At 27.9% G+C, this 14,294-nt stretch overlaps 4 protein-coding genes across 4 annotated transcripts in view; all 4 read left to right on the forward strand.

Moving 5' to 3' along the window:
• The window catches only part of LOC146872779 (glutamate receptor U1-like), a 2,456-nt gene extending 86 nt beyond the window's left edge, over positions 1-2,370 (forward strand). Inside the window, exons 1-8 of the mRNA XM_085659299.1 lie at positions 1-83; positions 157-650; positions 756-1,085; positions 1,185-1,350; positions 1,448-1,656; positions 1,714-1,803; positions 1,907-2,067; positions 2,133-2,370. The exon at positions 1-83 is cut by the window's left edge and continues 86 nt beyond it. Coding sequence (XP_085515425.1) covers positions 1-83; positions 157-650; positions 756-1,085; positions 1,185-1,350; positions 1,448-1,656; positions 1,714-1,803; positions 1,907-2,067; positions 2,133-2,370 — 1,771 coding nt within the window. The remainder of the gene's footprint in view (positions 84-156; positions 651-755; positions 1,086-1,184; positions 1,351-1,447; positions 1,657-1,713; positions 1,804-1,906; positions 2,068-2,132) is intronic.
• A 973-nt stretch (positions 2,371-3,343) lies between these two features.
• On the forward strand, positions 3,344-5,743 carry LOC146872780 (glutamate receptor U1-like). The gene is made up of 8 exons (XM_085659439.1): positions 3,344-3,515; positions 3,585-4,072; positions 4,163-4,492; positions 4,575-4,740; positions 4,838-5,046; positions 5,104-5,193; positions 5,297-5,460; positions 5,530-5,743. The coding sequence occupies exons 1-8, from the start codon at positions 3,344-3,346 to the stop codon at positions 5,741-5,743; spliced, it is 1,833 nt and encodes a 610-aa protein (XP_085515565.1).
• Positions 5,744-7,517: 1,774 nt separating this feature from the next.
• On the forward strand, positions 7,518-9,963 carry LOC146872781 (glutamate receptor 1-like). The gene is made up of 8 exons (XM_085659296.1): positions 7,518-7,689; positions 7,759-8,246; positions 8,325-8,654; positions 8,754-8,919; positions 9,017-9,225; positions 9,284-9,373; positions 9,478-9,641; positions 9,726-9,963. Exons 1-8 carry the CDS (start codon positions 7,518-7,520, stop codon positions 9,961-9,963), a joined length of 1,857 nt encoding a protein of 618 aa, XP_085515422.1.
• A 1,745-nt stretch (positions 9,964-11,708) lies between these two features.
• On the forward strand, positions 11,709-13,848 carry LOC146872782 (glutamate receptor ionotropic, delta-1-like). The gene is made up of 7 exons (XM_085659320.1): positions 11,709-12,205; positions 12,283-12,612; positions 12,694-12,859; positions 12,956-13,164; positions 13,222-13,311; positions 13,409-13,572; positions 13,656-13,848. Exons 1-7 carry the CDS (start codon positions 11,711-11,713, stop codon positions 13,846-13,848), a joined length of 1,647 nt encoding a protein of 548 aa, XP_085515446.1. The 5' UTR covers positions 11,709-11,710.
• Positions 13,849-14,294: the final 446 nt, after the last annotated feature.

Genomic DNA, 14,294 nt, shown 5'->3' on the forward strand with positions numbered 1-14,294 from the left:
CGACGAACACATTCATCTGATCATAGATATTTGCAAATTTTACGGATCGAAATCTATAATTTTCTCTTATTCGAAATTCAAAGGTACGAAAATATATTCTCCATTTTTTTTTCTTTTTTACTTTATTTTTATTAACTTCAGTTTATATTACATCAGACATGGAAATGACAACGACAATGTTCAAATGGACGCGTGTACTTTCTCGAGAAGGTTTAACGTCAACGACATTTTATTTTTCGGATTTGCACAAATCAATGTATTACGCAAACCGAGTTGTACAACCACATTACATCGTAATAATATCTAATCACAATGATATTAATGAATTCTCTTTGGTGACTAAAAATTTTGACATGACCTTTTCTATATGGGTAGTTTTATTCATTTACGAGGGACATGATCCCGATTATTGTCACAATCCACCAGGTAATATATTTCATTTGAGATTCGATTCGAAAATGATAGTACGTTGCAGTACGGAAACCATTTTACGAGAGTGGTATACGATTAATACTAATCGTACCGAAATCCAAGATATAGCTAGTTGGAGTTTAGAGAAAGGAATTAGTAGAATGGTTTTAGATATACAACATCATAATGAGAGAAAAAAGAATTTAAAGGGTTTAATTATGAAAACAGTTTTAGTTAAGGTAAAATATTTTCATTCTAGATATATTATTTATTTTCCATTACGATGGATTCGTCATTTTTAGATTCGTAGAATTTTCATTTCATTGTAGATCTTACATTTTTAGACTTCACCGTTCGTATACATAAACGAGGCTGGCGAATTAGATGGTTTACTCGGTAGAATGTTTGGGGAATTTAGTATTACATTGAATTGTACTTTTGAAATTGTCTCAGAGATAGATACGTATGGAAGATGGAATTCAGAAAAAAACATTTGGACTGGTGCAATTGGCGAATTATATTTTGGACGTGCAGACATTTCTTTGTCAGGATTCAGTATGACAAGTGCAAGATTGAATGCAGTTGATTTCACGTTTCCCATTTTCGTCTCCCCTATCTGTTTTTACATACGGGAACCAGAAATATTTACGATTAAATGGTCATCTTATTTTCAAGTACGATAACATAAACGATCGAATTATTATTCTTTAATTATTCGAATTATTAATTCACTTTTTCCTATCTTAATTAACTTAAATGAATTTTTATCTTAGACTTACTCTCGATCTCTTTGGATAGCTATATCTGGGTTATTAATCGTTGCATCGATTTTATTGATTTTTCTCAAAATAAAGGATGAAAATAATCGTAACATAGGACAATTATTATCTGACAATTTTCTAGAGGTTTGGGGTATATTTTGTCAACAGGGAGTATCAGGTATTATTCGACAATATTCTTCATTTTTTTTTCTTTTCAATTATTCTCAATTTTTATATTAACAATTATATTTATAAAAAGTATACGTTTGTTTTAGATATTCCTGATAGATTTTCATTAAGAATAGCTTACTTCTCTATGTTCTTTATGTCTGTGGTTTTATCGGCCGCATATTCTGCGTCATTGACGAGTTTTTTAACAACCGGCATCTACAAATTACCATTTCATTCATTAGAGAGCTTCGTTGAAGATGGTACTTATCAACTTTCCGTTTTACGTGATTCAGCTGCATATGATACATTTGCCGTAAGTATGATATTTATTATTAACGTTGTTCTCATGAATGAGAATATTTATTTCTAGAATTCGAATGATCCGCTTGAAAAGAAAATAATGAAGTTGATGATAGACGAAGATAAGTTGCCAGTATCTATACCGGAAGGATTTATGAATGTAAATATTTATGAAATATAATAAATTCTAATGAAATTATATATTTATATATATATATATATAAACATGGTTTAATTAATAATATTTTGTTTTTAAATTATAGATTTGTAAAAATCATAAACTAGCGCTTTACACGACAAGCTTACTGAAAGATATAATTCATAAAATGCCATGTAAAATTGTTTCGATTAATACAGGACGTATAGATGCAGTTAGTATCATTTTATCTAAGCACAATCAATTTACCAATGTCTTCAATTTTAAGTGAGTACACAATTTTTTAATAATGTTAATATTAATTTGATGTTAAATTACAGAACTTGTTTCAGTTTAAAAAAATTTCTCAACAATGGAATGAATAATCGTATAAGAGATAAGATATATGAAGAAAAATCCAATAATATGATCAAGCATCAACCGGTGTATATAATCACTATAATATCACTTTTTTTTTACGTCCTAATTGGTATTATCTTAAGTATTTGTATTTTGATCATAGAAAAATGTATTTTTGCTCGTAAAAGGTTAAAAATGTCGATGGTACATCGATTGTATCCAATCAATTGAAATGTCAAAATTTTCTGATGTAGAATGAAAGAATCGTATTAAAATATATCGTAAATGAATAAGTTAATCACAAATGAGCACTCACGAATTCTTAACGATTACGTTAATATTCATTTTCAATGAATTTTTATATATTATACTTGTAATATCCTAATGGAATAGAAATATGCTCAACTATATCTAAACTTTTGCATTATTAAGCACTGTTTTAAATTAAAATGCAATTTCTTAATTATATTAATGATGCAAAACTTTGCAAAATACATTTTTTTATATTTTTCAATAAATATATTATCAATATAAAGTTATTATCAGATTTTTTAACTTTAAAAACATCTTCTTAATCGATTAAAATTATTATCAACGATAAACAACAAGCGTTTATGCGTAAAGAATAATTAAAATGTAGAATGAAATAAATGGAAATTATTAAATCAATTCATCATCTCGTTTATATCAATTAAAATGGTTATTAAATTATTTCGATGAAAGTGCGAACGTGAAAAAATTAAAATTATTTTTGAAACATTCAAATTCTAAACATACGTTCGTAACAATAAGTAAAAAGGTAACTTGTGTGTGTGTGTATATATATATATATATATACACACACTCAGTCACATCGTTTAATTATAGAAGTAAAGGAAAGAAAGAAATTAAAAGTAATTTCATTAACCGATTGATGTTAGACCGAGTTCAAGCAAGCATAAAATTATTTTCTTTGGAATAATAAAGACCCTTACATACACAAACACACACACACATATACATGTTATGTCAAATATTATGTTAAATACATTCATATTCATGTGACAAGCACATTATACCAACGAATTGAGGAATTTAGTTTCTTGCGATCTTCTTTCGACGTCACACGAAAACCATTTCATGAAATTCATTTAAAGCTATCAACCGATTAGAATAATTTGATCAATTCGTTTATCGCTGTTACATATCAATTATAAAAAAAAAAATGACGTATGTTGGACGATTAAAGGTTCTCGTTGTTCTTTTTCTACTTCCGAAAATCGCAAGATCGTATGAAAAATTATTAACCCGCGATGAACACGTACATTTAATGATCGACATTTGCAAACACTACGGAACAAAATCAATAATTTTCTCGTATTCGAAATTAATAAAAGGTACGAAAATATATTCTCATTTTTCTTTTTTTACTTCATTTTTATTAACTTTAGTTTATTTTTCGTCAGAAATGGAAATGACAACGACGATGTTCAAATGGACGCGTGCACTTTCTCGAGAAGGTTTAATGACAACGAAATTTTATTTTTCGGATTTACACAAATCATCCTATTACATTAATCGAATCGTAAGGCCACATTATATCGTGATTATATCTAATCATAACGACATTAATGAGTTCTCCTTAGCGACCAGTACCTTCGACATGTCCTTTGCTGTATGGCTAATTTTATTCACTTACGAGGGACATGATCCCGATTATTGTCATAATCCACCAGGTAATATATTTCATTTGAGATTCGATTCGGAAATATTGGTACGTTGTGGTACGGAAAATATTCTAAGAGAATGGTATTCCATTGACTCGAATCAAACCCAAATCGATAATTTCGCAACTTGGAGTTTAGAGAAAGGAATCACTAAACTAGTTTCAGGTTCTGTTTACGAAAGAAGATATAATTTACATGGTTTGACCATGAGAGCCGTTTTGGTTAAGGTAAAATATTTTTTCGTCGATCCATAAATGTCTTATACCTATTTTCTATTCGAAATGAATACTCATTATTATTTCATTTTTCTTCTATAGTCTTCACCGACAATATATATAAACGAGATTGGCAAATTAGACGGCGTATTGGGTAGAATGTTAAGAGAAATTTCTATTAGTTTGAATTTTAATTTTAAAATTGTCTCGAAGGTAGAAACTTACGGAAGATGGAATCCAATAGAAAACACTTGGACCGGTGCCGTCGGTGAATTATACGCTAAACGTGCTGACATTGGCCTATCGGAATTTGCTATGACAAATGCTAGATTGAATGCCGTTGACTTCACGTTTCCCCTTTTCGTCGGCCGTCATTGTTTTTTCATAAAGGAACCAGAAACATTTACGATTAAATGGTCATCATATTTTGAAGTACGATAACATAAAAGATCGAATTATTATTCTAATTTACTTTTTCGTATGTTAATTAACTCAAATGAATTTTTTATCTTAGACTTTCTCTCAATCAATTTGGATAGCTATATTTGGATTATTAATCGTTGCATCGATTTTATTGATTTTTCTCAAAATAAGGGATGAAAATAATCGTAACATAGGACAATTATTATCTGACAATTTTCTAGAGGTTTGGGGTATATTTTGTCAACAGGGAGTATCAGGTATTATTCGACAATATTCTTCATTTTTTTTTCTTTTCAATTATTCTCAATTTTTATATTAACAATTATATTTATAAAAAGTATACGTTTGTTTTAGATATTCCTGATAGATTTTCATTAAGAATAGCTTACTTTTCTATATTCCTTTTGGCTGTGGTTTTATCGGCCGCATATTCTGCGTCATTGACGAGCTTTTTAACAGCCGGTGTCTGCAAATTACCATTTCATTCATTAGAGAGCTTCGCTGAAGACGGCACTTATCAACTTTCCGTTTTACGCGATTCGTCTGATTATGATTTGTTCGCAGTGAGTATGATATTTATTATTAACGTTGTTCTCATGAATGAGAATATTTATTTCTAGAATTCGAATGATCCGCTTGAAAAGAAAATAATGAAGTTGATGTTAGACGAGGATAAGTTGCCAGTATCTGTACTCGAAGGATTTATGAATGTAAGTATTTATGAAATATAATGAACAATAATGAGATTAAATATGTATATATATATATATATACGTATGGTTTCATTAATAATATTTTGCTTTTTAATTATAGATTTGTAAAAATCATAAACTAGCACTTTATACGTCAGGTTTATTAAAAGACATTATAATTCGTAAAATGCCATGTAAAATTATTGCCATTGAAACGGATCGCGTAAATGTAATTGCTATAATTTTATCAAAACACAATCAATTTACCAACGTCATTAATACTCAGTAAGGAGATAATTATCTAATAATATTAATAATCATGTGACGTATGTTAATTCACAAAACTCATTTCAGTTTAAAGAAATTTATCAATAGCGGAATGAATAATCGTATAAGAGATAAGATATCTGAAGAAAAATCCAATAATATGATCATGCATCAACCGGTGTACATAATCAGTGTAATATCACTTATTTTTTATGTCCTAATTGGTATTATTTTAAGTATTTCTATTTTGATCATAGAAAGATGTATTTTTGTATACAAAAGGAAGAAAATCAGTCATTGATGCACTAATTGTCATCCAATAAATTGAATTGTCAGAATTTTATGATATAAAATGAAAGAATCGTTAATTAAAAGATATTGTAAAGGAATAAATTAATCACAAATAACAACTCATGAAGTATTAACTATTACGTTAATATTCGTTCTCAATGAATTTTTATATATTACGCTTGTAATTTCTTAATGAAATAGAAATATCCTTACCTATATCTAAGTTTTTACATTATTAAACACTGTTGAGATGTAATTTCTTCATTATATTAATCGTTCAAACAATTTGTAAATATTTTAATTCTTTCCTAATATTTCAATTTTTCACCATTAAGCAAATTATTAATGTTTATTAATCAGATAAAACGAAATTATTTAATATATATTCTATTTTCTGTCATTACAATTGAATTAAATGACTGACATAAATTGAACATCTTTTTAAACGATTTTATTGTATATGTAATTATATCGATTAATGTAATTTTTAATTAAATTAATTTGAAAAATATTATCAGTATTATGAATTGAAATATTCTAATGCCAGTTGGTCATTTATCTGAGATAAATAAATTTATAAATAGTCAAACGTAATGATGGATGATTCAAGGATTAATTAGTTGTGTGCTTGTGCATATGAAACAAATTCGATCGAACACAAAAAAATGATCTGTTCTTTCTTAAGGTACAATTATTTTATAAAAGGAAAAAAAGTGACTGAGATATTGAAAGTGAAAGATTAAAATGGAAATGCAACGTGAATAAGATAGTCAAATAAATAAAAAATAAATAAAAGCAATAAGTAATAAGGATAACCTTATAAGTATGTAAGAGTGTATGTGAGTGGGGATGAAAAAAACTACAGGGTGTATATGAAAAAAGAACAACAGAGGGACAGTCTTAAGTAGCATACGAACGAAGCAACGAGAACGATCAGCGAATTAAAAATACAGCGTACATTTTGTGATCTTTATTGCTTTTATTTTTATAACTAATAAATAATTAAACGCAATAATAGTCTTCCTCAACATTGCACTTGTCAATCATTAAGATAAATCTAAACGGTTTTATTTTTTTTTTTTTCTTTTTTTTTGCTTTATAATATAAAGCTATTATGAGATTTGTGTAATTTAGAAAATTTCTTCGATCAATTAAAATTATTTTCAACAATAAACTCGTGTTTACATGTAAAGAATAAATGAAACTGATAATGTAGTATAGTCGGAAGTCATTTAACTAATTTCTTATCTCTATTTAAATCGATCAAAATGATTATTAAATTATTTCGATGAAAGTGCAATGGTGAAGTGTTTTTAAAATATTCAAATTTAAACCATACGATTGTACGAAAAGGGTAACGTGTTTATGTATATACGTGAATTTAGACGGGGTGTATATATATATATATATACATACACACTCACATCGATTAAGAACAGGAGTAGAAGAAAGAAGGAAATTAAAACGAATTACATTAATCGATTGATGTTACAGCAATACAAGCAAGCATAAAATTATTTTCTTTGGAATAATATAGATCCTCATAAACATACACAGACATACACACACACATATACAAACACATTATGTAAAATATTATGTTAGATGCATTCATATTTGCGCGACAAGCACATTATACCAATGAATTGAGGAATTTAGTTTCTTGCGATCTTCTTTCGACGTCACACGAAAACCATTTCATGAAATTCATTTAAAGCTATAAACCGATTAAAAGAATTTGATCAATTCGTTTATCGCTGTTACATATCAATTATAAAAAAAAAATGACGTATGTTGGACGATTAAAGGTTCTCGTTGTTCTTTTTCTTCTTCCGAAAATCGCAAGATCATATGAAAAATTACTAACCCGCGATGAACACGTACATTTAATGATCGACATTTGCAAACACTACGGAACAAAATCAATAATTTTCTCGTATTCGAAATTAATAAAAGGTATGAAAATATATTCTCATTTTTCTTTTTTTACTTCATTTTTATTAACTTTAGTTTATTTTTCGTCAGAAATGGAAATGACAACGACGATGTTCAAATGGACGCGTGCACTTTCTCGAGAAGGTTTAATGACAACGAAATTTTATTTTTCGGATTTACACAAATCATCCTATTACATTAATCGAATCGTAAGGCCACATTATATCGTGATTATATCTAATCATAACGACATTAATGAGTTCTCCTTAGCGACCAGTACCTTCGACATGTCCTTTGCTGTATGGCTGATTTTATTCACTTACGAGGGACATGATCCCGATTATTGTCATAATCCACCAGGTAATATATTTCATTTGAGATTCGATTCGGAAATATTGGTACGTTGTGGTACGGAAAATATTCTAAGAGAATGGTATTCCATTGACTCGAATCAAACCCAAATCGATAATTTCGCAACTTGGAGTTTAGAGAAAGGAATCACTAAACTAGTTTCAGGTTCTGTTTACGATAGAAGATATAATTTACAGGGTTACATTATGAAAGCCGTTTTAGTTAAGGTAAAATATTTCTTTTTATATTATATATTTTTTCTATTCGAAATGAATGGTCATTTTTATTTCATTGTTTTTCTTTAGTCATCATCGACAATATATATAAACGAGGCTGGCAAATTAGATGGCGTATTGGGTAGAATGTTAAGAGAAATTTCTATTAGTTTGAATTTTAGTTTTAAAATTGTCTCGAAGGTAGAAACTTACGGAAGATGGAATTCAATAAAAAATACTTGGACCGGTGCAATAGGTGAAATATATGCTAAACGTGCTGATATTGGCCTATCAGAATTTGTTGTGACAAATGCCAGATTGAATGCCGTTGACTTCACGTTTCCCCTTTTCGTCTCCCCTTTGTTTCTTTATATACGGGAACCAGAAATATTTACGATTAAATGGTCATCTTATTTTCAAGTACGATAACATAAACGATCGAATTATTATTCTTTAATTATTCGAATTATTAATTCACTTCTTTCTATGTTAATTAACTTAAATGAATTTTTATTTTAGACTTTCTCTCAATCTATTTGGATAGCTATATCTGGATTATTAATCGTTGCAACAATTTTATTGATTTTTCTCAAAATAAGGGATGAAAATAATCGTAACATAGGACAATTATTATTCGACAATTTTCTGGAGGTTTGGGGTATATTTTGTCAACAGGGAGTATCAAGTATTATTCGACATATTTCTTCATTTTTTTTTCTTTTCAATTATTCTCAATTTTTATATTAACAATTATATTTATAAAAAGTATACGTTTGTTTTAGATATTCCTGATAGATTTTCATTAAGAATAGCTTACTTCTCTATATTCCTTTTGGGTGTGGTCTTATCGGCCGCATATTCTGCGTCATTGACGAGCTTTTTAACAACCGGCATTTACAAATTACCATTTAATTCATTAGAGAGCTTAGTTGAAGATGGTACTTATCAACTTTCCGTCTTTCGCGATTCGGCCGAATATGATGTGTTTGCAGTAAGTATAATACTCATTATTAACGATATTTCTTACGAATGAGAATATTTATTTCTAGAATTCGAATGATCCGCTTGAAAAGAAAATAATGAAGTTAATGTTGGACGAGGAAAAATTGCCATTATCTGCAGCCGAAGCTTTTATGAATGTATAATTAAGTATAATAAATAAAAATGAAATTATTTATATATATATATATATATATATATATTGACATGGTTTCATTAATTATACTTTGTTTTTAAATTATAGATTTGTCAAAACCATAAACTAGCGCTTTACACGTCAAGCCTATTGAAAGATATTGTAATTCATGAAATGCCATGTAAAATTATTGCGATTAAAACGGATCGTGCAAATGTAATTGCTATGATTTTATCTAAGCACAATCAATTTACCAACATCATTAATATTCAGTAAGTAAAGAATTATCTAATAATGTCAATATTCATTCGACGTTATATACGTTAACATACATTAAATCACAAAACTTATTTCAGCTTAATGAAATTTATCAATCGTGGAATGATTAATCTCGTAAGAGATAATCCATCCGAAGATAAATTCAGTGATATGATCAATTATCAACCGATTTACATAATAAGTATAATATCACTTATTTTTTACATTCTAATTGGTATTATTTTAAGTATTTCTATTTTAATCATAGAAAGATGTATTTTTGCTTGTAAAAGGAAGAAAATGTCGGTGATAACCCGTTTGTGTCCAATCAATTGAATTGTCAGAATTTTTTTTAATGTAAAATGAAAAAATCGTTAATTAAAATATATTGTAAAGGAATATATTAATCAGAAATGAACGTTCGCGAAGTATTAACGATTACATTAATATTCTTTCTTAATGAATTTATATATATTATCCTTATAATTTTCTAATAGAATAAAAATATTCTTAAGTATATCTAAGCTATTGCATTATTTAGCACTGTTTTCAATCGAAATGAAATTTTTTTTTATTACATTAATGATTCATACATCTGTATAACACATTTTCTTTATTGAAAGAATACAAGAGTGTATTTTAATTCTTTGGAAATATATTTAGATTTTTCGCCTCTACGTAAATTATATTTTTTAGTAGTCAAAACAAATGAAAGAAATTATTTTCGCTTTTCCTTCTTCTTTTTTTTTTTTCTTCTTTATTTTTTCTTCTTATTCGTAATCAATCGGTGTAATACATTCGCATTTTTTCATGTTTTTTTAATAAACATATTGTCCTATCTAGAACAAGAGATATTTCGATATTACAAGTATGTTAAATATTCTATGATAGTAATCTTAATGTATCATCACGCACGTAAACATCTACATATATATGTATATATGTGAGTGTGTGTGTGTGTGTGTATATATATACTCATTATAAAACGAAATTGTTTAAGGTGCACTGAATTTTTTAATTTTTACATTTGCAATGTATAATTGACATGAAATAAACATAACTTTAAATGATTTTCATCGTATCCGTTCATTTATATTAATGATATTAATATAAAATATATTGTCTATTAAACGTTATTATCAGACCATACGTCTTCTTAATCGATTATAATAATTTTCAATTATAAGCCCACGTTTGCGAATAAAGAATAATTAATATATATCGTGTGATAAATGCATATCATTTTGTCAAGTGGTCACCTTGTTTGTATCGATCAAAAAAGCTATTAAATTATTTCCAAGGAAATGAAATGTAGTTTTTAAAACATTACATTTTACTGTTATACGTGTATACGGATGTGTATAAACGAACATGTATGTATATACACGAATACATACATACAGACACACACACACACACACACACATCGACAAAAAAAAATTCAGGGGAAAAGGACAATTGAAATGAATTTCATTAACCGATGGATGTTATTCCAGTGACAGCACATATAAAATTATTTTCTTTGAAAGTATATAAACCTATATTTATATATATATACGCATACACATACGCACACACATACATATAAAGCGCGATATGCCAAGTGGCAATATGTCACTCGTATTAATTGAAAAATTTAGTCTCTTACGATATTCTATCGTCGTCAGGTGAAAAATTTTCTAACGTATTACTTTAAAACGTACAATTCGTAAAATTTGATTAATACGCCTATCGATCGATATATTTAGAAAGAAAAAAAAAAAAAAAAAAAAAAGAAACAGAAAAAGAAATGATTTTCGTCGTGCGATTGAAAATACTGGCTTTATTTTTTCTTCTTCCTAGAATCGCAAATTCGTACGAATTTCTTTCTATCAGCGACGAACATCGTAATTTTATCATCGACATTTGCAAATTATATCGAACGAAGTCGATCATTTTTTTATATGCTCATTCTACAAAAGGTACGACAATTATATTTAATCACAATTACACTCGGTTACATTTCTTCGTCGTTGCTACGTTCATTTTCTTTGTATTTCTCTTTTCCTTTTCTTTTTTTTTTTTTTCTTCTTTTATATCAGAAATGGAAATGAAAACGACAATGGTCAAATGGACGCGTGCACTTTCACGAGAGGGTTTTACAACGACGAGTTTTTATTTTTCGGAAATGATAAACAAATCATCGTATTACGTAAATCAAATCGTACGACCTCATTATATAGCAATTATATCTAATGTCAATGACATTAATGAGTTCTCCTTAGCGACCAGTACCTTCGATATGTCCTTTGCTGTATGGCTAGTTTTATTCATTTACAAGGGACATAATCTCGATTATTGTCATAATCCACCAGGTAATATATTTCATTTGAGATTCGATTCGGAAATGTTGGTACGTTGCGGTGACGAAAACATTCTAAGAGAGTGGTATTCGATCGATATCGATTGGAATCGAACTGAGATCGATGATTTAGGATATTGGAATATCGAAAAAGGGATAACTAATATCGCATCAAATTCTCTTTACGAGAGAAGACATAATTTACAGGGTTACATTATGAAAGCCGTTTTAGTTAAGGTAAAATATTTCTTTTTATATTATATATTTTTTTATTTGAAATGATTCGTCATTATTATTTCATTATTTTTCTTTAGTCATCACCGACAATATATATAAACGAGGCTGGCAAATTAGACGGTTTATTGGGTAGAATGTTAAGAGAAGTTTCTAATAGTTTAAATTTTAGTGTTAAAATTGTTTCCATGGTAGAAACTTATGGAAAATGGGATCCAATAGAAAACACTTGGACCGGTGCAATCGGTGAATTATATTCTGGTCGTGCGGACATTTGTTTTTCATCATTTACAATGACAAATGCCAGATCGAATGTCATTGACTTCACGTATCCTCTTGTCAATTGCAAATACTTTCTCTATATAAAGGAACCAAAAATATTTGCATTTAAATGGTCATCTTATTTTCAAGTACGATAACATAAACGATCGAATTATTATTCTAATTCACTTTTTCGTATGTTAATTAATTCAAATTAATTTTTATCTTAGACTTTCTCTCGATCTATTTGGATAGCTATATCTGGGTTATTAATCGTTGCAACAATTTTATTGATTTTTCTCAAAATAAGGGATGAAAATAATCGTAACATAGGACAATTATTATCCGACAATTTTCTGGAGGTTTGGGGTATATTTTGTCAACAGGGAGTATCAGGTATTATTCGACATATTTATTCATTTTTTTTCTTTTCAATTATTCTCAATTTTTATATTAACAATTATATTTATAAAAAGTATACGTTTGTTTTAGATATTCCTAATAGATTTTCATTAAGAATAGCTTACTTCTCTATATTCCTCTTGGGTGTGATCTTATCGGCCGCATATTCTGCGTCATTGACGAGCTTTTTAACAACTGGCATCTACAAATTACCATTTAATTCATTAGAGAGCTTCGTTGAAGACGGCACGTATCAACTTTCCGTACTTCGCGATACGGCTGAATATGATATGTTATTAGTAAGTAGAATACGTATTATTAACGTTGTTCCTATGATAAAGAATATTTATTTATAGAATTCTAGTGATCCGCTTGAAAAGAAAATGATGAAGTTGATGTTGGACGAAGAAAAATTGTCGATACTTCCCATTGATGGATTTAAACAGGTACGATGAATTTTTATAAAAAAGAGAAACAATTTTTTTCATCGTTCAGCATTTTTATTATTTTCATAATTAAATACTGTTCATTTTAATATCATAGGTTTGTGATAATCCTAAACTGGCTCTATACTTGGCCGACGTATTAAAGGATGTTATAGTTTCTAAAATACCATGCGATATCGTTGGTATTGAAACTGGACGTGTACAAAAATCAGCAATGATTTTATCCAAGAACAATCCGTTTACCGACGTATTCAATTTTCAGTAAACGAACATACGTCTAATAATAATTATTATCTTAAGATTCATTTATCGTACATTTAATCAAGAATTTTTTTTATTTCTAGCTTATTGAAATTTATCAACAGAGGTATGAATAATCGTTTAAAAAATTTGACATCCAAAATGAAATCCAATGATATGATCGAGAATCAACCGATTGAAATTAAAAGCGTAATATCCCTTATTTTCTTCATCGTAATTGGTGTCATATCGAGTACTTTTATTCTGATCATAGAAAAGTATTTTTTTGTCTCGTAAAAAAATGAAAAATTAGATCTATTTTAACATTGATCGTATTCCATCGATTAAATCATTTGTATTTTATTATGTAAAAATATTTTTAAATGATATATAAGAAAAAGAATTCGTTAATCACAATTCTGATATACATATATATATATATATATATATATATATATATATATATATATTTAATGTTATTATTTTATTGAAATATAGTATTAATATCTAAACTTTTGCATTATTTATAAGTAAGATTTTATATTGGAATAGAATGTTTTTCTCTACGGTATTATACAGTCTGATCGCACTTATAGCACTTTTTTTTTCTTTTCTTCTTTTTTCTTTCTTTCTTTCTTTCGTTTTTTTTTTTTGTTTTTTTTTTTTTTTTTTTTAATTATCACACTCGTCGAATGTACATACGAAACATTTTAATTCCTTTTCAAATCGTATCAATCTTTTTC

Source organism: Vespa mandarinia, chromosome 9, assembly GCF_050613455.1.
Source record: "Vespa mandarinia isolate Hongniang chromosome 9, ASM5061345v1, whole genome shotgun sequence".
Classification (NCBI taxonomy): domain Eukaryota; kingdom Metazoa; phylum Arthropoda; class Insecta; order Hymenoptera; family Vespidae; genus Vespa; species Vespa mandarinia.

Excerpts from the sequence above, each read along its gene's own strand:
- LOC146872780 (XM_085659439.1), top strand. The coding sequence starts at position 3,344 with ATGACGTATGTTGGACGATTAAAGGTTCTCGTTGTTCTTTTTCTACTT. Across the intron at positions 4,493-4,574 it reads AATGGTCATCATATTTTGAA|ACTTTCTCTCAATCAATTTG; the intron begins GTACGATAACAT and ends TTTTTATCTTAG. Across the intron at positions 4,741-4,837 it reads TTGTCAACAGGGAGTATCAG|ATATTCCTGATAGATTTTCA; the intron begins GTATTATTCGAC and ends CGTTTGTTTTAG.
- LOC146872781 (XM_085659296.1), top strand. The coding sequence starts at position 7,518 with ATGACGTATGTTGGACGATTAAAGGTTCTCGTTGTTCTTTTTCTTCTT. Across the intron at positions 9,226-9,283 it reads CCGAATATGATGTGTTTGCA|AATTCGAATGATCCGCTTGA; the intron begins GTAAGTATAATA and ends ATTTATTTCTAG. Across the intron at positions 9,642-9,725 it reads ACCAACATCATTAATATTCA|CTTAATGAAATTTATCAATC; the intron begins GTAAGTAAAGAA and ends AACTTATTTCAG.
- LOC146872782 (XM_085659320.1), top strand. The coding sequence starts at position 11,711 with ATGGAAATGAAAACGACAATGGTCAAATGGACGCGTGCACTTTCACGA. Across the intron at positions 13,312-13,408 it reads CCATTGATGGATTTAAACAG|GTTTGTGATAATCCTAAACT; the intron begins GTACGATGAATT and ends TTAATATCATAG. Across the intron at positions 13,573-13,655 it reads ACCGACGTATTCAATTTTCA|CTTATTGAAATTTATCAACA; the intron begins GTAAACGAACAT and ends TTTTATTTCTAG.